Source organism: Sturnus vulgaris, chromosome 25 (assembly GCF_052056855.1).
Source record: "Sturnus vulgaris isolate bStuVul1 chromosome 25, bStuVul1.hap1, whole genome shotgun sequence".
Lineage (NCBI taxonomy): Eukaryota > Metazoa > Chordata > Aves > Passeriformes > Sturnidae > Sturnus > Sturnus vulgaris.
Window position 1 is genome coordinate 7387797 of NC_142267.1, and position 23996 is coordinate 7411792.

The window sequence follows — 23996 nt, forward strand, 5'->3', positions numbered from 1 at the left end:
CACCATCCACACCTCTGCAGAAGCCACAAGCAGGGACTTGCTCCAACGACGGGTTTTAGTAACTGGGAATGAAAATACACAGAAGTAAGTGCAAACTTTAGCTCTTTAAGCAGTTTTATTTCTGCAGAGCTTCAGGATACAGGGGTGCAGAAATGGTTTGGCTGGATCCTGGCTGGAACTCCTGGCCTGCCCACTGTACCTGTCCTTTACCATGGAAAAACTCCAAAACAACAAGAAGTAGTTTATGTGTAGCTTCCTTCTCCTGGAAAGCTCTCAGCGAGCTGTTTTAATGTGAAGAGCAGCTGGGCAGCTTCACAGGAAGGACCCACAATGCACGGAGAGATAGGGATCAAACACACAATTCCTCCAAAAGGCAGAAATTCCCCTTTCTGAAAAGAGTAGAGCCAAAATCGAGGACAGCTGCACAAGCCTGATGTATGCTGCTTTCCCACTGCATCAGCTGATGAATTATGGACTAACTTCAGGAAGTGCTTGGCTAGTGAACTAGTCAGGTACCCTGAGTGTGATGAGCTATCAAGAGGCTTCTGTGTTTCCCCTCCATGATATGATTGTGTTGAATTAATAAAACCGAAGCAACCAAGGTCTTTGTCAGAAAGTGGTGCAGAAGTAACCACTGCAGTGGAGTCCCTTAACAGTGGTGCTCCTTGTCCACCAGGTTCTCCAGGTACTTCCTTATTATTATTATACTCTTTAATTTCTGGTCTCCTAAAAAAATGACTACTTTATTTGGAGGAAGTTTCACTTGAATAAGAAATTGCTTAAAAACTGGGACCAACTGAGAAGTTGGTCTCAAGTTCTCGGTAAATAAGGTGGATTAATTGAGGTTCAGGTCTATGAATTACAAAATCTTCATAAATAACAAAAAAGGTTAGGTCTTCATAAATAACAGAAGTACTCTATAGATGTCCTATACCCTAATCAATGGGACTGAGATGGGCTGAGCCTGGATTGAAAATCACAAACTGTTTATTTTCCTTACTTTTTTAGAAATCAGAAGATGCATGCAACTGTTTAGGCAGGAAATTAAATCTTTATGAACATACATATTTGTATTTAGGACCCAATGAACACTTTCATTTCTTATTTAACCACCTCTTATTTCAGAGATATATTGGTTTATGTGAAATTTCTTGGATGGTATCCAGCTGTTGATCACACAGGAATCAATGCTGCCCTTTCCTCTGTGCTGTAGCCACCATCCAAATGCACAAAAATTTCAAGGAATTAAGGATTTTCTCTTGACCATGACCAGCAAGACAAAACCAACTTTCCCTTTTTCCTCCCTGGAAGATCTCTCAGGCCTTGCTGGGTTGCAGATCTCGGCAGAGCTGTGCATGGTGAACACTGAACCCCCTTGCAGCCCCCATGGGAACACCCAGAGGGTGACACACGGGGTGTCAGCAGCCCTTACAGGAGGGAGGCAGAGAGCAGAGTGGAGCAGGACCTACCTGGTTTATACTGGTACGTGGGGCCCTCTCCGGAGCTCTCCGTGCAGCCCGAGTTGGCGTCGGTGCCCTCGCCCTCTGAGACGCTCTCAGCTCCGTTTCGCACTGGTTCTGCCTCCTGCTCCCCGTTCTCTTCCACAGTTTTCACTGGTTTGAGCTCTGAGGGCTCCCTCTCCGCTTGAAGCCCATGGCTCATTTTCTCCTGGTCAGATTCAAGTACTTTGTCCCCTGAAGGTTCCTCCTCCTCCTTCGGCTGGAGCATGGACAGAGGCAGAGGTTTTGTTAGAAACATCCTGACAAATTCAATCCATGTGAAATGGCTCTTCATGCATTCACATGGCATTTTTGGGAGCAGCAGGAATGCAAATGCATCTTCCACAGGGATATGGAACACCACACTGAGCCACTGAGTGATTTACCAGCTCATTCCCATGGATAACCCACTGATAATTAATGGTGCAACTGGAAAGACCCAGAATTGCCCATGAAATCCCCACAGGATTGGATGAAGGGAACTGTTAAGCCATGAGCCTGGAAGGACAACTCTGCTTTCCTCTTCTCCTACCATCCATGATAAAGGGATGATAAAAGGCACATGATGCTTGTTTCAGGGAATCCTTCCTTTAAATGCCTGCTGCCAATTGGAGCAGATCCCACTAAGGAAGGCAATGTGAGATCCAGCCACAATTCCAGCATCTTGGTTTCAAGAAAAAGTATTAATAGTATCCCTGGCTGTTAATTTTAGAGCTCTCCAAGGACACAGCCTGATTGTGCATTCAGACAAGGAGGCGTTGGAATGTGCTTCTCCTGGGAGAAATCCCAGCACATCTTAGCAATGAACAAAGGAATAACTTCATTGAGGATGCTCTGGAGGAGGCTCCTGATCCTTTCGCCTCCCTACCTGATGGCACCACATCCTGAAACGCTTCTTGTAGATTTTTCAAGGGAATTCTCTGAAGAATTCCTCAGTGGAACTGCCAGTTGGTGCAGGAGACATGACACCTACAGGAGAGGATGAGGAAAGTGTGGAGGATGAACCTACTGGTGCAGCCCCAGTGACACCCTTTGCTCTCCTGCTCTGCATCACATCTGGCCAACCTCAGCTTTTATCCACACATTGGGGCAGTCAACTTTTAAATTTTTACTCTCCTGCTTCCTTTTTGATTAATTCTAACCCCATATTGACCTAGGATATTAAGCACGGCTCCCAGCTGTAATATCCCTACCAGAACAGCAGGGAGGTTTTCTTTACTAATTTAATCACTCTTGAGGTGGTTTTGCCTGAAAATGTCAGCATTTTTCTTTGTCAGCTTCTCCATCAGTTGGTCATCAGGAAAACTATCCTTTGCCATTATATCCCTGCGCAGAAGAACCTCCCAATGTCAGGACAGTGGCCTGTGACCAAAATGGGACAGTGCTGAGGGATCCAAACCCACTTTTTCCTCACCCTTCACTGAAAGGGGTTCACCAGTGCTGGGAGGATGGTGGAAGTTTAGTGGAACCTTCTAGTGGAAGGTGTCCCTTGCCATGGCAATGGTTGGAATGAGCTGAGTCTTTAAGGGCCCTTCCAACCCAAACTAGTCTGTGATTCTGTGACTGTACTAGTAATTAAATTAGGCAAACCTAAAGAAAACTGAAGAGCTTTAAAAGGGAGCAGACTGACACCTGTTATCTAAAGGATGCTGAGGAATAGCAGAGTTCCTCCCTAAAACTCTGCCATGGATCCTGTGAGACAACAATGAGAGAAAGCAATGTCTCTAAAGTACAATTTCAAGAGAGGAACACCATCTTTAAATTTGAGTAAAGCAGGACTTTGGTTCCCTCTCACCTCTGTTTCTGCCTCTGTCACCTCCTCAGTGGCTTGGGTCCGGTCTTTTGGTTTCTTCCAGGTCTTTGGTGCAGCTACAGCGGTTTGGGCTGCAATGTAAATGTGCATCTGTTACCAACACTGAACGACACGAAGCTCATGTGGCCGTGAGCTTCCCTCTCAGGGGCTGGTCTGAGGCACAGGAAAACGATGCAGTTGCAGCATTGTGGAGGATCCAGCTTGATTTAATCACTTTGGCTTTCAATGCAGCAATAGCAATCATTAGAATGACATTAAAACACAGGAATTATTTTACAGGTTGCTCATTCAAGCTCTGAATGGCACTTGCGGTAGCAAGGAGGTCATTGCCAACAGCACAAGGATCACGCAGGGAAAAAAAGCCTTCAGGAAGTCAAGCTTTTTGAAAGATCAAGTAGGTGCTGTCTGGGAGAGAAGGTTGTTCTCAACATGTTTTTCTCAAGAATTCTAAAATCATTATAATATTAACCATAAGCAAGCCCAAGTTTCCAGTATCTCATCCAAAAGGAAAACTCCTTCAACCCTGCAGCAGTGCTCCGAGCTGGATTTATATTTCAATTCAAAAGCAGGTTTGTATCTCCACCATTAATGATCTCCCTGGCCAACTGAGTCAAAGGAAACACCACGAGTATTTCCAAGATCAGCGCTGATTTACTCCAGTCATGTTTTCCCCCTAAAGGGTAGAAGAAACCACACACACTGTATGAAGAGGAGACAAACCCATTAATCCAATCTGCTCCTAATTTCTGGTAACTGCTCCCAGCTTAAATTCAGATCTGGGCACACATGCCCAGTTAACAGAGTGCAAATGGGACTGATTTTGTGACTGAAGTTTACTGCAAACAGATTTACAGCTCCGGCCTTTGGTTTCCAGCAGATACTGTGGAAAAACCCAGTGTGCATTTCCTTTATCACAATAAAATACAATTTTGAAAGGTTCTTCACTACGGATAAATAAGAAGAGTCAATAGAAACCAACTCTGTTCCTAGGGGTATGGAGCAAATGGGATTCACTGCATTCCCACTACCCCAAAGGATACATATGAGCTTCCATGGCTTCTCCAGAGTGTTTGCCTGTTTGGAGGGTGACCACGGACCTGCAGACACTCTGCAGATTCCCGTGGGAATCACCACATCCAGGCCCCAGCCCAAAGAGCAACAGGAGCTACTGGCACTGATGGAAGACTTTTACCTCCAGGCTGAACACCCCAAAAGCAAAGTTAACTAAAAAGGGAAAGTCTTATTTAAATATTCAAACATCCTCTCTTGTTCACAGAACCAATGGCTGGAAAAATCACCCAGATCTCCCAAGCTCCAGGTCCTGCACATCCCATCCACTGCATCTCCTCGGGGAGAGGCTTTAAGGGCAGGGCAGACCCCCAGCACAAATCTCGAATTTCCTGGGCTCAAAGGAGGGGAAAGGAAGGGCCCAGCAGGCTCAGACTGCAGCATGGCTTTGTCTCTCACAACTGGGATCTCCCAGCTTCCTTCACTGCTGGTCCTGGCAGCTCCCAGCACCTCAGCAAGAACAGCCCAGTTATTCCCACTATCCAGGGGTAAAACCAGGACTGGGAATGATCAGTGTCCTTGAATGTGGTAATTTCTGGAATTCAGCAAAGCACAGATCTAAGCCAGGCTCCCCAGTTCCCTCCATCACAAAATCTGCTACAAATTCAGTGAAAACTGAGCACTTTTCAAAGAGCTGTTTTCAGTCTCCTTGTTTGGTGATGTCACTTGCACATTTTCAGGGATTTCTCCAAGAAGGGATTAGGTCTGTAAAACCACAACCTCAATTTTGCCACAGCCAAGTAGTTTAACTGATCAATCCCAAAGTTTTTAATCTGACAGAACTTCACTCCCCTCAAACTCAAACCATGGAAACCATCTACAGCGTAAAATAACGTTTCATTTTTAACTGCACTGAAATAAACTCAAGGGTCATGGATTTAGGGCTGGCAAAGGTGCGGGGTGTTTCCTTCCTCAGCTGTCAGGATGTGAACACTACTGCTGCTCAAATATACATTTTTTCCACCTTTTTTTGGCAAAAGTAAGCTCTGTAGAGGCTGCAATCCTGCCAAGCCTCCCAAATAAGTCCTGCCTTAATCCCATGACTTTCATCAGCCCGGAGGTTCTGCAGCCAGAGCAAACCCCGACCATGTTGTGGAGCTGCCTGGGATGGATCTCCAGAGATCTCCAGAGACGTTGCTCAATTTCCCACCCCTCTTAAAATAGCAGACACCAGATTTCTTCTTTTCTGTCAAGTTCACATTTCTGCTGCAGGAGCTTAAAGGAGAATTTGTGCTGACGTGAGTTTGGGTGCCAACCTTCCCAAACCCCAAATCCAACAGGACAATGGTGTTATTCATCCAGAGATGGAGCTTCATCTGTGAGGCTGTAGGGAAATACAAAGTAATGTCTCCAGTTTGGCTCTTGGAGAGGGACAACTCCAGATGCTTCTGGTCTTCTTTTCCGTTTTCCTGTCCCCAAGTTGGGCAACTTCATGTGCTCTCCAATAATTTAATTCCTGCCCAAATGTAGGTTTATTTTTGCCAATATTCACACTTCCAGACCTTTTTTTCAGCTAATTTCTTTCCTCTGGAGAAGGAACACCAGAAATCAGAACCAACACTCTGAGCTCTTATCACTGCTTACAGAGACAAGGGAGATAACAGCAGTGACAACACAGATTTACTTTAGGACTGGAAAGAGGAACAAACCCTTAATTCCAGACTATCCCGGACACCACTCCCAGTGATAACCCCATCACTGCAGGGATCTGCTCAGCAGGCCCAACGCTCGCTCAGCCCACTTCTCCAGCTCTGTCACGTTCCTCTGTGGAATATCTTCCCACAGGATTTACCCACCCGTGAGCTCATGGCCATCCAATAGGACATGAGGCCTCTCCTCTCTGATGCGGTGCCAACTGTGAAGCCTAAATTAATACCAGCTTTTATATTTTTATTTTATTATCCAACATACCATGAAAGACCAAAGCAAAGATTCACCATCGCCTTCTAGCTCATGGAAAAGCAAATATATTCCAGTGGTTATGGCAGCAAATCAAGGAAAAGGCGACACCTGATTTATGTTTCTGCCTCTCCAGGGTTTGGTGCTGGATAAATTTCTCCAAGGTACTTCCAACTACAGCCCAAGTTCTTCGTTACAGCCTCCCCAACTCAGAAACTCCAGGACTCACCACAGTTGTGTTACTTAATACAGAAAAATGTCTCATAAACGAGCTCTGCAAGAAACAGCCCTTTGAATTCCATGTGTATTAAGTTCTTTTGACTTCCTGTGTTCCAAGGAGTTCTGTCTGGGACACATATCAGTTTCTTGTTTTCCTCTTTGCTTCTTGTAATAGCCATGATAGAATGGTGACATCAAAGGCCTTAGGTCTCTGGCGGCACCTTCTGCAGAAATTCCGCTCCACCACCAACACTTGTCCTGCTTTGCTGCCTGGAAAGTGCTCACTGTAGCTACAGAAACCCCAGAATTTAATAAAAAGCAACAGCTGCTGATGACTTTTAGCCAGAAGGATGTTTTTAGTGTGGATTAGAGTGCCCAGGTCCTGTCTTGATAATCTATTTTTCTCCTTGTAGAGTAGATGAGTAGGAATTACTTTTTTTAAAAAGCATGTGCTCTTGCCCCTTGCAGATAACAGCTCTGACTGTCCTAAAAACTCCAGGCAAAAATTCCTGAGGAGGAAGGAATGCAACCTGTGCCCTGAGAACAAGGGGAATGTGTCCCCTTTGGGGAGAAGCTCAGACCAGGAGACATGGTCAGCAGCAAGAAACCACCCCTGGCTACAACATCCTGCTCTGATCATAGGTTTAATGCTCTGAAACCAAATCTGCCCCATTTCATCACAACCAGTGATGCTGACGAGCAGAGAATGATGATCCTGTGACTCACAGACACAGAGACTGAACCATTAAAGCTGCCAACTTTGCTGTGAAGGTGTTCAGAGTAGGCAGAATTCAGTGTAAAATACAGCAAGGGTGTTCCAGTAGAATCCCCTGACCTTGGAAATCTGGTAGAGACCTAATGCAAATAGAAAAGGAGAAGTGGAGGTTGCCCTGGATGCCCACAGAATCAACTCAACTCTGGCCTCTCCCTGTAAACACTGACAAAGTAATTTCCTTGAGCTGTAAAAAAAGAACTGCTGCAGGATAAAAACGTTTAAGGATCTGAATATATTTTCTTTCTCACCACAGAGCTCGAAAGAGCAAAAAATCCAAGTCTGGTTTCTCCGACTGTTGGACAGAAAGTGTGTCCTGTAAAACACTGCAGGAACAAATCCCTTTGCTCATCCCCAAAAAGCTGCCACCTCCAGCGCAAAATCCGGGATCCACCTGGGAGCCTCAGCAATGCTGCCCCAGCAGCTCAGGGAGGAGGAGATGAAGGTCCCATTCCCAAAATCAGGCAGGCCAGGTTATAGCTATGAAAAGGACATGCAGGAGGAACTGCTGCAGGAATGAGCTTATCCCAGGAGGTTCCAGCACTGTCTCCCAGCCAGCCTAGCTCGGCTCCCTTTAAAGGAAAAGCAGGGGGACAATTTGTGGCCAAGCTGCTCTGTAATAAAAACACTATTCTGCTGAAAACCCCAAAGAAATATTGCTCAAAGTCACAGAGCTCACAGCTACCAGCACGTGCTTGAGAAGTTTCCCTTATCCCAGGTTTAATTCTAACTCCAGAGATCATAAAAAGTCTCTCAGCCTTTAGTCCAAGAAAAACACAACAATATAACCCTTTCTCCTTGCTCCTGAGGGTCAGCATCTGGATTTTCCAACTTATATGGCAGACACGCTGTTACTCTTTCCTGAATTAGCAGGCAACCTCAGATGATGTTATTTCAATCTCTCTTCCTCTCTCCAAGAAAGAACTGGAAAATTATTGCTGAAAAGAAGGCTGGCAGAGAAATGCAATAATTTGAGATTATTAAATCAGGGGTAAAGCACAAAAAACCACTTGGAGAGCTTTGTGCTTTCTTTGAAGCCCTGAGCTTTTAATAGAAATCTGAGTTTTAAGTCATCTTTTACATGACTTGAGAACTCCTTGTTTCCATGTTGCCAAAGCCAATGGCTTGGCTAATGTGTGCTCTGGAGCATAACGACATTACAGCATTAAAATTAATCTTCTGCATAATTAAAAGCCCAAACACTGCAAGCTTTTAAGTTTTTTTTTCTGTTTCGTTTTTTTTTTAATTTAAACTACAGGCCATTACAAAGCCAGCAATAACAGTGCAAGCTGGAACCTGCCTGTGCAAAACCTTATTTACAGAGTCCCATTTCTCCTCTCCTTTGTAAGGAAATTAATTTGGGTTACGAAGAATCTCAGATTGGAAGAACAGCAAGTGCCAGAGCAGAGAAATGACCTGAGTGAAATATAAATAGAAGAAGATTAAAAGGAAAAAATCCTCATGGTTGCTGTAGTAAAGAGATCTTTTTTCTCATCTGTAGATACTGGATTTTAAAATCAGCATATTGAGCATCACAAAAACATGGAACAGGGCCAACCTCAACCTTTCAGTGCATTTAAGAACAGAGCCTGAGATTTTTGAGCCCATTTCCCATCTATCAAGGAAAAACTAAAAAAAAAAAAAAAAAAAAAAAAAAAAAAAAAAAAAAAAAAAAAAAAAATAAAAATCCCTATATGAAATGTTACTTTAGCAAAATGAAACCAACAAGATCCCAATCACAACCAACTGTTTGTCCTCTTTGTCCAAGCTTCACTAAGTTCCAAGGAATTGAAATAACTGCAGAACAGGACACAGAAAATGCAACATGTGAAATGCTTTAACACTGCTGGGTGCGAATTTAGCCCCCATTACATCCCTCCAGCAGCAAATACAAGGAATTGATAATTTAACTTCTTTTTTCACAATCTGATCTCCAAGAAGTCCTTCAAAAAAAGCCATTGTCCAGTTTCCATAGGAAATACAGTGTGTTAAAACCACAGTGCCAAACCAGAGATGCAGGCAACAACACCTGGAAAAAAAGGCTGGATTTTAAAAGGCAGCTGCAGAAATTGCAATTTTAATGAGTTTTAAACTGCAAACTGCAGAATTTAAATTTAAAATTGTAAATTGTACATTTTTATTACATGTGACTTATGCAAATGAAAAGCAGAAGCATCACTAACAAGGCTGGGCAGGTAGATGTGTGTGACACTGAGGTGACAATGAGGTGTGACTCTGGTTGTCAGTTGTCTGGGTGAGTGTGAATGGTCCATTTAATTTTCCCACATCTGGGAACACTTCTACATCTGGGAACATTTCTACAGCTGGGAAAGACCCCACTCCAGCAGTTCTGGAAATTGCTGGCTCAAAGGCTTCATTCCAAGAGCTTCAGGGTCCCTTATCCAGAGTAACAGGCCCTTGGACCGACCACTCACCTGTGGCCGCCCAGTCCCTGGAAATGGCCAAGGCCAGGTTGGACACTGGGGCTTGGACTGGGATAGTGGAAGGTGTCCTTGCCCATGGCAGGGGATGGCACTGGATAGGATTTAAGGTCCCTCCAATCCAAACCATTTTGGAATTCCATGAAGAGTAGTGTGCTCTGCACTCCCCCTCCACCAGCCCTGAAAGCATAAGCCCACCCCAGCCTGGGACACACATCCATGTCAGTGACCAATTAACAACCAGGAGGGATTTCTATCCCTTCCAACGAAGATCAGCATTTCACAATCACAGCAGCCACACAGCACCACCAGGCTTTTTTCTTTTGCAGATAGAAACAGAAACATTTGTTGGAAGAAGAAAAAGCCCCTTTCCTTCATCCTGCAGTTCACCACACAAACCTACAGAGCCCAGCACTTACCTGGGACAGGACTCTTGCTCGAGTTCACACTCAGAGCCTCCTGGCTCTCCTCCAGTTGCCCATCTGCTTCTGTCTCTTCCTTCTTCTCAGTATCTTTTACCTCTTCGCTAAGAGTAGTTCTTGTGCTTTCCTCTCCTTCTAAATCTCCCTGGACAACAGGGAGGGCACTCGGAGACGGGAGAGGAGGTGGAGAAGGAGTTGGAGTGGTACCAGCAGCTACAGAGAGCGGAGGGGCTGGGGGCGGCGGGGTGGGTGGTGGGGTGGGAGGAGGAGAAGGAGCAGCCAGAGGAGCACTGGGAGGTGATGGAGCGCTCTCCACCCCCGCTGGGGGGGCCTCGGTGGGTTCCAACTCCACAGTCAACGCTGCAGTTTCCGCCTGGGCCACCTCTGCCACAGGCTCGGCCCCCGCGGCCCTGGCATTGCTCGTGTCGTCGATGACCCCGGGCCCGGCCGTCACCGTCACCGGGGTGTCACGGGGTGATGCTACTGCACTGCTAGGCTCTGTGCACACCTCGGGTCCGGGCTCCTCCTCCGCAGCAGGGGCCGCGGGCTCCGGGCAGCCTGTGGCACTGGGTGTAGGCATTGCCTCCTCTACGGGGGAGGCCAGTTCACATTTGTCCTCTGGCTCGGCCGCGGGCGGGGCTTTACTGGACACGGTGACAGCAATGGCAGCCGTGGCGACAGCTGCGACAGGAGTGGCCGGGGCCGGCGACGGAGCACGAGGAAGTTCTGGTGGGGTTTCCACTGAGGTGGGGGCCTCGCTCATCTGCCCAGCTTGATCTTTCTTCTCCCCTGTAGGTTCTGGTCTGAGGACTGGAGAAGGTGGTTTTAATACTGGATCTGGTTTTGGCTTCTCTTCTGGGAAAGGAGAAAAAACCCATTATCAACAGCAAGGCAACTCCTTGTTCATGCCTGGTGCCTTGGCTCCCTTGGTTCCCACTCCTGCATTCTGCAAGGAGCTCTGAAGAAGACACCAGAGGCCCCTGCACCTCACTGTGAATCCACATTTGAAAATACCACCTCTTCATCCTGAAAAGAGATGCACCTGGAAAGACTCATTGCAGCCTTCCAGTGCCTAAAGGGGGCTTATAAAACACGGAGAGAAACTTTTTACATGGACAAAAAGTTACAGGACAAGGGGGAACGGGTTAAACTGAAAGAGGAGAGATGTACATGTTTGGAAGAAATATATCAACCCTGAAAATCTTGTGCAGAAAGAAGTCCCTGCACTTATCCCATGATTAGCAACAGACTTGGTGATCCCATCCCTGCCATGACCATCACACAGCTCTCAAGGCTCTGCTAAAGCTCTGCTGCTTCCCACTTCTTTTCTACAGAACTATAAGCCACTATGGTTTAGGATCTTGCAGGAACACTAAACTCATTCAGGACACCGTTACGCCAGCAAAAATAACTCTGGAAAAGCCAGAGGCACAAACCTGCTCTTCAGATTAGGAAGTCAAAGGCCACAACCAACCCCAAATCATCAAAATTCAGGTAGAACTGAACAGGTTTGGCTCTGCTGGATTTCCATTTGGGGCTAATTAAACAGCTCTGCTGAAGGGAAAGGGTTGTTGAAGGAGAACCAAAGGGTTTTTGAAGGCGAATCCATTTGAAATTGCCTGGAGCATCTAATCCCACCTTTAGGAATAGCTGGAGCAAAAGTGAACTCTGCTTGCAGCCGTCAGCAGCCCCAGCAGCATTACAGAGGCCCATGGCCAAACTAGTAGTTTATCAACCTAATGAGGCACCCAGGGACATGGCTTTGGAGGAGGATGACAAGTGAGGAAAGAGATGGCAAAGAGTATCCCAACAGCTGATTTTGATTCTGGAGGCTCCGTGGAAGAAAAAGGATGTGGGAACTGGTTTGGAAAAAAGAAAACACGTCACCTCTGATTTCTGGAGCATCCTTTGCAGGAACTCCTGGAGCATTCCTGACATTTACAGCCCACTATAAACAACTGCCTGGATATTCTCTCAGAGTCAAAGGAGAATGCTCAAAAAGCCCCCAAGCAAATGCATTTGCAAGTGTTAAGAAAATAATTCTGAGAGATAAAACCAGCACAAATCCACATCTGTGTTTGAAACCAGAGGTTTCATTCCCTTCCTTCAAAGCACACCTTTTCTGGCTAATGTTCTCATCATGGATACAGGCTGTGTGTGCAAAATCACAGAGAAAAGTGATTTGAGGAGGGATTTCAGAGAATGAGGATCAGATTTGGCTAATGAGAAGCAAATTTGAACTTGAACCCCCATCCCAGAGAACAAATCTCCAAGTCCTGGCAGAGGAGGACTTGTCCCTGCCAACTGTTACAGAGAGTCATGTGAACAACTCACAGCTGGGGAGGGAAAACAAAAATCAATTCATCCCAACTGGATCAAATCCCTCTTCCTAAATACATTGAGATCATTCCTCATATTATATTTAGAAAGTATTTGCAGGAAGCACTGGCTGCTCTAGGGGAAATATCAAGAGGTATTTTTTAAATTTTTCTGATAAATACAATTTTTGCAAAATTATTCCTTAAAGATTCTTTCACATACCCAGTGGGATAGACCCTGCCTCTTTCATGGAGAAGAAGTGGCACAGACTGGCCAGGGCATGAGGAAGATTTTACTGGATACGGGAATTTGTTCTTGCTCTGTGGTGTTTATCTGACAATAACTGCTGGGCTCGCTGCCATTTTTCCATCTTTTCTCCTGATGCAAACACACACGAGGCGGCACCAGGACTGACTCAGTGTCAGCAGAGGGGCTTTGGAGCTTTCCAAACTCTGGGGTCTGACATTAATCTGTTTTCCAGAAACCATGCTGCAAACTGTCCATGTCTGATAGATTGCAAGATTTGGAAGGAGGTTTAAAAAGAGGATAACACTACTCCAAACATCCCCCTGAACCTCTGCAAGCAGAATAAACGTGGGCAGTTCTGATGCCATGCAGTTCTATCCCACTGCACCTCCTGCACCAGCCTGGCCTGCAGTCAGGCTTCACAGGCTCGGTCACTGGCTTGACCTGGACTCTCCAGCAGTATCCTCCCCTCTGTCAGCCTTGCTGCTACGGACATACGAGGGACATCTACAGGAACCAGAATTTGAACCTAAATAATGTGATATTTCAAGGTATTATAGTAGCAGTTCCTATTCCTGGTCCACTGGAAGGTGTCCCTGCCATGGCAACGGGGTCAGAACAGGAGGAGTTTTAAGGTCCCTCCAACCCAAACCATTCTGGCATTCTACAAAATGCCAAAGGCTTGACTTCGAAGAAAAACCAGAATATAAATAATGCAATCCCAAATCCAGCCTCAGGAATGACTTCCAGACCAAAGCAACAGGGACTGCAGATCCTGTGGGCAGAGCACACCAGCTGGATGCTGCTCACAGAAGCAGCTTCACAAACAGCACTGGGTGTCACAGAATCAATGAAAGCCTGATTCCAAACTTCAACAGCTGCAAACAGGTACAGGAGAGGAAGGCCATGGGGAGGATCTGATCATGATGAGGATGAACATGGCAGATGGGACTTCGGAGAAACGACAATACTGCTTTTAATGAACACTTCAGCCATGCAGGCCTACCTGTCACTGCTTTTATTCTGGAAGCAAAAAACCCCCAACATCGAAGTGAAAAATCATTTTGATACATTGGCATGTAATTCTGAACAGACGTGCCCCCATTAGTTGAGTTTAAATATTATTAATGAGGTCTATTAATTACTGACACCAACCCCTACATTGCTCTGCCCCCCCAGCCACGGCCGGGTGTTATTCCAGGGCTTTCCCTGCAGTGTTTACATAAATGTGCTCTTTAGCAAATTTTGGACTGGAACAAATGTTTGACTCTTTCTGGGATGGAATGGAGATAAACACAGGGAAGCTCATCGGTGTTAAACCCCAGTCAAGCCCTGCTTTATCTTTAAACTATCACTGTCAGAGCTGTGTAAATAAACAAACATACTTACTTCCAGTTTACTCCCAGCTGCCTACAAATGGATTAAGTTAAAGAGAGAGAGAAGAGGGCTAAGACCCATTTGTCCTGGAAATCTACATTTCCATACACAGAGATGAAATACTGTGATAGAAGGTGCTGGATTTTCAGAGATCAGAGTTCAAGGAGCTCTTGGTCATATGATTTAGTGTAGGTGGTGGTCCTGTAAGTAGCAGGGGCCTAGTCTTGGTGATCCTTACAGGTCCCTTCTGGCTGGAGGTGTTCTGTGGTTCCATGGCTTCACAGCTCAGCCCCAGCTCTGTCCTGAGGGCAGATGCACTTCAGCCATCACCGGTGCTACCAGGTGACCATGTGGTGTGCTCAGAGGATGCTCCTGGCAGCAAGAGGGACTCGGGAATGGTGGCAGAAGGGACACAGACAGGGAAGAGCAGCTGTGCCAGAGTTGGGCAGCATCAACAGCCAGGGGAGCTCAGGCAGCACAGGCACAGCAGAGCCAAAGGACATCAGACCCACCATGACCTTGTTCAGGCGACACTGGGGACATTGAAGGTTGGCACCAACATCTTAATGGAGCCACAGTCTGCCTTTAAGTGGGAGACAGGACCAGCCCAGCTCCAGAAAGTCCTTTTCAACGTTTTACAACCAATTTCCAGACACTGCAGCAGTTTAGAGGCACAGCATTGGAAGAGGCAAACTCTCATGTCCAGGCTGTGCATGTAAGAGCAATGCCAGGGACACCATCCTTGGCTTCCCAGCAGTGATTGTGCTGCAGCTGGGATCGAGGACATCTGCAGCACCAGAGATGTTGGTTTTTGTCCCCTTTTCTAGAGCTGCACTCCTTTGGGGCTTGGTTTTCTGCCAGCAAAACTCTCCCAGGGAATATACAACAGGACAAGAAGAAACGGCTTCAGGTTGTGCCAGGGGTGGTTCAGGTTGTATTTTGGGAAAATTCCTTCATGGAAAGGGTGGCTAGGCACTGACCTGGGCAATGGTGGAGTCACTAATCCTGGAAGTGTTAAAAAAAAGTGCGGATGTGACACCTGGGGGCATGGTTAGTACTGAACATGGGAGAGCTGGGCTGGAGTTGAAGATCTGGGAGGGCGTTTCCAACCCTGGTGATTCTGTGACTCTGGATACTCTGAAATAAAAATCTCAGCACTCCATGATTTCCCTGCATGTGTCGCTCCAGGCAGAGCCCAGGAGGCTGTGATGCCATCACAGGGTAAAACTGGGAATCAAATGATGGTATCAGCTCTGTGCCCCAGCACTCATCCTGCTGCCACATCAGGAACTGCAGGTTCCAATGGCTGCAAATTCCAGTGTGGGAACAGCCTGGGCTGCTCTGTCGGCCTCCTAGGACAATTCCCTGTACAGTTTAAAAAAATCTCCCTTCCAATGTATATTGTGGAATATCCTGAACTGGCAGGGATCCATCAGGATCATCGAGTCCAACTCCTGGTCCTGTGCAGGAACCCCAAGGATCCCATCCTGTGCCTGAGAGTGCTGTCCAAGGAAATGGAATTTTAAGAAATTTTTTCCATCTGTACCATTTTTACCAAAGTCAGCAAAACCTGCTATGGACTTTATGAGACACTTGGCACACTAATGGGTTTTTTCCTAGTTAATGTTGCCCATTCCTACAGGACTGGACACACAAGCAGCTCTGGGGAAGCCATATGATCCTCTGGATCCATGCCACTGCTGTGGCTAATTATCCCAATGATCCAAAGCCTCTCTGGCTAAAGTGTTTCCCTGACAACACGCTGGTTTCTGGAGGATGGCACTTGGGTGAGAGGAGTTTCATCCTTCTATGTGCTCTGAAACAACGTTTAGGACACAGAAGATTGAAGACAATTATTTTAACCAGTTCCACATTAGCAAATTACAATTAATTCCCTTAGCAACACACTTAAAATGATCTACTGGAGGAAGAGAAGTTCCTCCCCTCCTATTTTTGCTGCCTGCTGGTCTCCCTGCCAAAAATATTCCAACTGAAACAAGAAAGGAAGGGAAAAAATAAATGATTCAAAATAACGAGGGAAGAAATCTCCATGAACCGACCTTGTTTGGAGGCGGGGGCCGCGGTGCCGGGGGTGCTGCCAGAGGGGTGGGAGCTCTCCACGAACGCCGTGGGAACGGGCTCGGGGACCTGGCTGGGCACCTGCTGGTGGGGAGGGACAACAGGGTGAGCCTGGGTACATAAAAACAGGGAGCAAAGGCAACCGGGAGATGCGACAGGGTGGGATAGAGAGGAGAAACCAAAGGCAGGGAGAATAAAGAGAAAAAATAAAGACAAAAGATACACAGGACAATTGGATAAATCCAAAAAGTTCATAAGAAGGGTAGGGAAAGGCAGCAGGAAAAGGGGAAAAGGATGCTCACTGTTAAGAACAGCAAGGAAGGGACAGCACAACACCGTTTATGAACAGGCTGTGCTCTCCCAACACTTCTGCAGCATGGAGCTGCAGGAATGCTCCTCCATGCAGGACACACACCAAGGCTCCTGGATCTCTCTGTGATTTAAGTTCACTTTTGGGACTTGACTCCTTTCTCTACTGATCCATTATTTCAACCCCATTAGAGATTTAAATCTATTGATTTACTCTCTCACGTATTTATCAGTAGCTGATGTGTGCAGGATGGGATGAATGGGACAGATGTATCTGCACACACATCACTCCTTACCCCAGGAGGACTGGGAGTAGTTGGATAAAAAAAACCCCAGAGCTATCCACAAGCAGCCTGGGGGGTGGGACCTGCAGGGCAAGAGGAGAATAAAACCAGCTGGGCAGCAATTGGAGGGAGAGCAGATGCCCAAAGAAAACGGACTGAGATTGTCTATATGGAAGAACAAAACAAAAAGGCCTGCAAAGACTGAAGGAAGACTGAGGGAGCCCCAGCCTGTGGCAGACCCACATATTTTAATTATCTCCCACCAAACACTCACTTGTGCTCAAGAAAGTTTGATAAAATCCTTTGTATTTAGTCTCAGAATTTAAGAAAGATGAAGTTAGTGCCCCAGACTCGAAGGTGAGCCACTTGCTGTAGTGAACACAGACAGGGCAAGGCAGCTGGTCACAAAATCCCCTTAAAATACACACTGGGGACCAGGCACAGAAGAAAATAGGGCTAAATTTTAATTTCCTAATGCCAAGTGGAAAGCCAGGCAGCTGCCTACAGGTGTCTGCTCTCCCCCAGTTCCACATCCATGAACTCTAAACATCTACAGGAAAAGGAATTTTTCATCAATCCAAGAGAGCAGAGTGTTCAAGACACGGGTGCCTAATTCCTGATTGCAGACAGGCTCTCAGAAATCCAAGCAAAACTTATTTCCCTATAAAAAGAAATGTTCTGGCAACCTGCTTCTCTTCCTGAGACTCTGGCTTTTCCTCCCATCTCCAGCTTTTTGCCTATTGCATCTGAACAGTGCAGGATAAAGAAGGAATTATCTCCAAGACACTATTTTTTCACCATTTCAGGAAGACCAGGAAGAAACACATCTGGAAAAATAAGAATGAAGATTTAAGTGGGGGTGAAGGATTGAAGTTTTCTTTGGGACTGCTCCTCTTTCAGGAATGAGCCTGACAGATTGACTGGAGAATGGATGAAGAACTGCAGCCCAGCCTCCAGCCAAAGGGAAGAAGCCAAAGAAAATTCAGCTTTACAAATAAGCAGGTTTCAAGAACATTTTCCCCTCGGCCTCAGCGATCAGGATTTTCATTTTATAAGAAAATTTATGGATGAAATCAGTGTGGAGAAAGGAAACTGTGATAAGAACCACAGGAACCTAAACAGACCAGTGAAGAAGAAACCTGTGAGCCCAGGAACTTCTTGGGTCAGGAAATGTATTTTCCTTAAAAACACTCATTTATTTTGTGGAAATTATATTGCAAATGAAGAAATGGTCCTTAGGCTCTGAGCCTTGCAGCTGCAAAACGGAGCATTTAGAGAGTTCTTAGGAAAAAATCCCACTGAAAATTGCTCCCCTGATTTATGATGCTCCAAGGGTTGCTCTGGGTTATTCTACCCCACCACGACCGGGACACTGAGCAAACACAACTCTGACAAACTCACTGAGACCTGGAAGAGTTTGGCCAGGAAAATAAGAGCATTCACACTTTAAAAAGTGATCTTCCGTGGAAGCCAATGCTGAAGAAATACCATGATCAGATCCTGGCCATGGGTTTTCTTTCTTTTCCCAGCAAAATTAGAGTGCAAATAGTGTCCTGCTAATGGATAAATCATATCTCCATGTACCTCCAGCTTCTCTTGCAGGAACTTTAAAGCACTTTACTTGGTTAAAGGCAATTAAAATACTCTGCAGAGGCACTGGGAAACTCCAGTTTTGGAAACTCTTTTTGGTCAGCACCGCTGAGCAAAAGGTACAGAAATGGCTCAAACCATGCAGCTCATCTTGGCAGCAATGCTCATCTTCCGCACAATTCCAATAACTTTTTGATGTTATGCAGAATTCCAACAATTTTTTGATGTTTAGCACTTAAATTACTGAGAGAAGAGGGTGCTTTGGGCTTGTGTTAGCAGTTTTGAGTCAGTTAATAGAGTAATTCAAATCTAAAGAAAAAAAGAAAATTTCAAAACTATTATTATTATAAAAGAGTTTCTTTTTCAAATGCAGAACTTGGGACAGGGCCTGGTCTCCAGCACTTCCTGAGGACGTTTCTTCCTCTGAGTTTGTAGCATTTAAATAATGAAATAACAGATTCAGAGAAAAAAGTTTTATTAGAATTTGCTATAATACTAAAAATCTCATTGGATTGTGAGTCACTTTTGATGCTGCCTTGTCAAGCCCTGAGGCTGCACACTCACATTTTGAGTGCTCAAGCAGGTGAAATCTCCCCAAGCAGCCTGGTGAGCAGGGTTTGGTTCAGGGGGTTGAGCAGGGTTTGGTTCATGGGGATGAGCAGGGTTTGGTTCAGGGGGGTGAGCAGGGTTTGGTTCAGAGGGGTGAGCAGGGTTTGGTTCGGGGGGGGAGCAGGGTTTGGTTTAGGGGGGTGGAACAAACAACAGCAGCTCTGCTACCCCTGCACTCTCGCAGGAGCTGCCCCAAGTCAGGAGCACCTCAAAAGTTATGGCTGAATATCAAAAATTTACTGACTCAAGCCTGTTCAAAACAGTACCATCCCCACTACTGCAATTCCTGAGCACAGTTATTAAGGCACTATTTAATTTCATCCAAGATATTAAACGTGCTCCGAAGACTTTATTTAGGGAAGCAGTTGGGACAATAATGTTGAATTTCCTGGCTTAAGTGGGCTTAAATTTTCAGTTATGTTACAGTAATGAACTTATTCTGGTGAGCCCAATTTCAGAGCTCTTCTGTGATTACCAGAAGTGGTTCCAAGCACCTAATCAAAAGGAAGGCTGGATATTAAAAAAATGGAATATTTGCATACCTTGGAGAAGATGATTGGACATCACTGCTGTTCTCTGCATATAAATTACAGCTGATCAGAATTCAGGCCTATTAACTTCCTCTTGAAATACATTTGTTTCCTTCTGTTTGACTTAACTGTAGTGCCTTAAAATAGATTTCAGGATGTAAGAATGATCAGTGAAGTGTGTGGATTCACTGCACTGTGCAGGAATACCAGGGGAAATCCTGGTTGGTTCCAACTCTTACCACTTCTACTGGGGAAAGTCAGGTAGCAAGAAGAAATGGGGACATGATTGCACCAAGATTCCCATGTTTGGCATCTCTACTGTCTTTCCTGATGGAAAGAAGTTTAGCAAGTGCCCTGCTGCTGCTTGGCCTCGATGGGGACCAGAGGAGAACACCGGTAACAAAGCACAAGATGGTGCTTTCAGAAGACACAAGGACTTGATTGAGTTGGGAATGGCTGAAAGCTGAAAACCTGCTATCTCAGGGAGGGGTCTCTAGGCCAGGCTCTCACTTCACCTCAATGATCCCTGGAATTCTGAGCTCCCACTCCAGCACAACCAGTGCTCCCAGACAGGATTGTGCTCCTGTCTCAGCACAGGATTTTCAGAAGAAAATCTACTCCCACATGGAGAGGAAAGGAAGGTTTGAGCTCAGGAAAAGCTGTTTCACCTAAGAGCTGCCAAAAGCTGCTGACATCCAACAGGGAAGAAGGTGGAAGAAGAAATCACATCCCAACACCAGCTCTGCTCTACAGCCCAGCCATCACCTGGAGAACATTCCTGACCTCTGACCAGGGACTTAAAGGGGTCAGACTCAAAGGTGTACAACAAGAACTTGTCAGGATTTAGGAGCTACAGAAAATGATTTGGAATATTTGTAATTTTTTTCTTATCAGAAAAATGCATTTTTAAGTTTGAACACCCAGAGACCAAATGTGTGATAAATTTATTACAGTTCTGTGAGAAAATTCCTGAGCTCCAGATCTTCTGTTAACTCTAAAACAGCTCCACAAAGGCAGAAAGAAGAGTGATGCAACTGAAGGTCTATAATCAGTCACCTGTGAAACATGGACTTTCCTCAGCCGCACAAGATTTAACAGACACCTCCTTTCCTACAGATATTCCAACTCCTCCTTTAACACTGAAATGCCGAAAAGCTCTGAAATCTACGGCTGACAGAAAACCAGGGAATGTGCAGCAGCACATCAACAAGTTATGGACTGCTAAGAATGATCAAACCTGGGAAAAAATAATTGCTGAAAAATATTTATAATTTAGGAGCATCCAGGTCTCTGAGGCAGTCAGAGGAGTGGTTGAAAGCGTGAGGGAGAGGCACAGCAAGGCAAAAATCACAGGGGAGGAATGCAGCCCTTCCTTACCTGAGGTGGAGTTGGGGTGGAGGTGGGTCTGACGATGGGGGGCGTGGGGTTCCTGCTGCCCCCTCCAGACATGATTTCTTCCGTTATGTCTTTGCCTCCCTGGTTTGGATCCCGGATTCGGATCTACAGGATTGAAAGAACTGGAATAATAACAAAGGAATAATTCCCACAAGTGTTCCTGGTACTGCTGTCCTTGTGGAGAGCAGCGTGGGCAGCACATGCTCCCACCATACCCAGCAGGACATGCTCTGGGATGAGCAGGAACACTGGGATGTGGCTTGTTTCCATGGCTTGGAATGCATGGCATGTCATCCTTTCATCAACACCTTATTTAATCAAAACCTAATTTAATCATCAACCACACCAGTTCAGTCTAAATATCTGCACTCTGTAATTCAAAATACAGGCTCTGCTGCTGGAACATGAGTTTCCTGCAACTGAGAAAATTTGGGAGACAGTTTAAGCTTGCCCAATAGTGGAAAGGGCAAGAATGGAGAAAAGGCTGTATTCTACCCCAACAGGAAACTCCATGACCTTGCCAGCCCAGCTTCTGGGAAAGGGGGAAAGCAAATCAGCAAGTCAGTCTCAAGTTCCACCAAAACAGAAGGAATCAAACAAAAATACTGAGTGGAGGAAGGGGAAACTGAAAGAACAAACTCAAGTCCTGTAGAACTCTGCAGCATTTAGGAAAAAAGTGGGATTTTTGAGTCTCTTCATAGCCCCAAAATGGGAAGAAAAAATACTTTCCAAAATAAACCACTCCAGAACACTCCCTGAATCCTCAACTGACACTTGAGACAATCCATGTCCCTGAACAGGCGAAAGAGCCACTACGTCTGGGATAATGTGAAACAGAGCTTTTCACCTCCAGTAAGAACTGGAGATTCTAATAACTCTGAAGACAGAATTCTATCTGCCCACCTTCTCCAAATGTCTCGGCTGAATTAATCTCGAGATTAATTCCATGCAGAAATCCAAGCAAACAACTCCAAGCAAACCAAGAGACACCGTCACCCTGCCCAGGGCAGGGGTTCTACTGGAAACTCCCCTGTAATTGCCCCATGGCAGTGGGAGGGAATGGTCTTTCGGGTCCTTCCAAGCCAACCCTTCTGGGATTCTGGGTTGTGAAATTGTAACTGGAGAAGGGTTTCGTGATTTGCCAAATTCAGTTTGGTGGGATGGTGGCTTTGGTCTGGGTTGTGAACACACAAACACACATACTGTACTCAAGGTGCTGAGTGTGGGCTTCTCTTATTTTTGATGGAGTTTTTTTGCTAAAATATTTCATTAACTACAGCAACAAGTACCTGAGAGTTGGCACTAATTCCTGCCCTCTCCACCCCCTGACACAGAGTCAATGGCATTAAAAACAAGATTTCCCTGCCTGGAAGTTTGTAGTACTCAAATACTCAACTCATGGTGGATGTGGATATGTGCACATTAATATATGTAACTTTATTTTTTCTCATTTCTCCAGTTGCAACATCAATTACCAAACTGAAACAGCACATTCAGAGAGAAGCATCTTGGGCATTTAAAATCCCTTTTCTGCCTCAAAGAATGCAGCTTGGCTGGCATGGAACTGCCTTAATCCCAGCTGAGTGTGTCTGATCAGCTCTGCATTTCAATGGCATCAGGGATCCTGTCATGTCATGTTTGGGATGCTGAAAAGAGACTCCTGGGGACTGAAGAGGTGACAAAAAAGCTGCTGAGAGCAGCCACCAAAAAGGCCTTTCCTGCAAGCACAGCTCACACATTGTTCAGTTCTTCCGGTCTCCCGAATCAAGTGTCACCCCAGATCACCCTCAAAACTCCAAAGATTCAAATATTCTGCATTTTGAAACATGCCCAAATCTCTTTATTCTTTTCTACCCCCAGGAAACTGTTATTTTAATGTTTCCAAAGCACTCTCACACAAATACTTCTGAAATTTCCTTTTCAGTCCTTTACAAACAATTCAATCACAAGTTCAAGCCCACATCATCTTTTCCTGGTTAAAGCTTACATTCACCCTATATACCTTCACTGTTCCCCACCATCCACTTGTAGATGGTTTTAAATTTCATTCATCTGCCTCTCTTAAATTCCCCCCAGTGAATTAGAAAGAGAGGGAATATACTCTCCAAACCTATATCCACCTCGATAATGTGGTTGGGGTCTTTCAGACCTGCAAATACGTCCTTAACTTAGTGGTTTTCCACCTTTTTCAAGGTGTAATGTTCAATAATTTCTAATTTGTCACTTTGAACCAGTTCCAAACGTTCTCCCAGACTGCTGAGTTCACCCATTCCCACCTGGCTTTTTGGGAACACTCTAAGCAGCAGCACAGGTGAGGATTCCAGGCTTGAGGAGACCATGCTGCTTTTGTTTATGCTTATTTAAAACCAGCAAAATTATTTTCCTTTTTGATTGGCTGAGATGTTACAAAATCAGAGTGAAGAGTGGCCACAGAAAATTGGAAAATAAGGCACCATTGCATCACTGTGCAATGTTTAATTACACTTAATCTCTTTGGGAATCACAAAATTACTGGTTTGGGATGGAAGGAACCTTAAGGCTCATCTTAAAGCATGGGCAATGACACCTTTCACTGTCCCAGGGCCTTCAGAGAAGGTAAAGCTCAGGTTTAATCTTAAGAACATCATTCATGTCCTTGCACCTCCCAGCCAGGACAGACCCCAGGACTGAGTCCCCCAGGGCCTCACTCACCGTTTTCTTCTCTCTCTTGGCAGGCGGTGGCTGCTGCTGCTGCGTAGGCACAATGATGGGTGCAGACTGGTACACAGGCTGGCTGGGGTAGAAGGGTGTTCCTGGGGCAGAACAACACAAACCAGAGGGACAAGGTCAGCTCAGGACAGAAAACTAAGCACCAGAGCTAACACTGGCCAGAACTTCCACCATCCATCTGGGAATGCGGCGTTTGCTTAGCATCACTTCTACTGAACAGAAGCTGATGCTCCATCAAGACAAGAGATTCAGCCACTATTTCTTATTTGATTTCCATGACCAAAAATTGGCCACATACATCATCCATTTCTGAGAGGCTGTGAACAGCACAGAGGCACTGCAAGACCATTCCTGGACTCCTCTGCCTGACAAACCGGAAGGTTTTTTGCTGGTATATCACGGGTTTTCTGCATTTG

At 45.6% G+C, this 23996-nt stretch overlaps 1 protein-coding gene across 23 annotated transcripts in view; it reads right to left on the reverse strand.

Moving 5' to 3' along the window:
* The window catches only part of EIF4G3 (eukaryotic translation initiation factor 4 gamma 3), a 148803-nt gene that overhangs the window by 39757 nt on the left and 85050 nt on the right, over nucleotides 1–23996 (reverse strand). For 18 of the 23 annotated variants that reach the window (XR_015808444.1, XM_088178873.1, XM_088178865.1 and 15 more), the window contains 6 exons: nucleotides 23563–23663; nucleotides 20854–20976; nucleotides 16136–16238; nucleotides 10131–10988; nucleotides 3295–3383; nucleotides 1470–1719 (listed from right to left, as the gene is read on the reverse strand). Coding sequence is in view for 22 of the 23 variants with exons in the window: in XM_088178873.1 (XP_088034999.1) it covers nucleotides 1470–1719; nucleotides 3295–3383; nucleotides 10131–10988; nucleotides 16136–16238; nucleotides 20854–20976; nucleotides 23563–23663 (1524 nt within the window). In the remaining variant the exon portion in view is untranslated. The remainder of the gene's footprint in view (nucleotides 1–1469; nucleotides 1720–3294; nucleotides 3384–10130; nucleotides 10989–16135; nucleotides 16239–20853; nucleotides 20977–23562; nucleotides 23664–23996) is intronic. The other 5 variants (XM_088178874.1, XM_088178868.1, XM_088178864.1 and 2 more) reach the window with 1 other exon arrangement.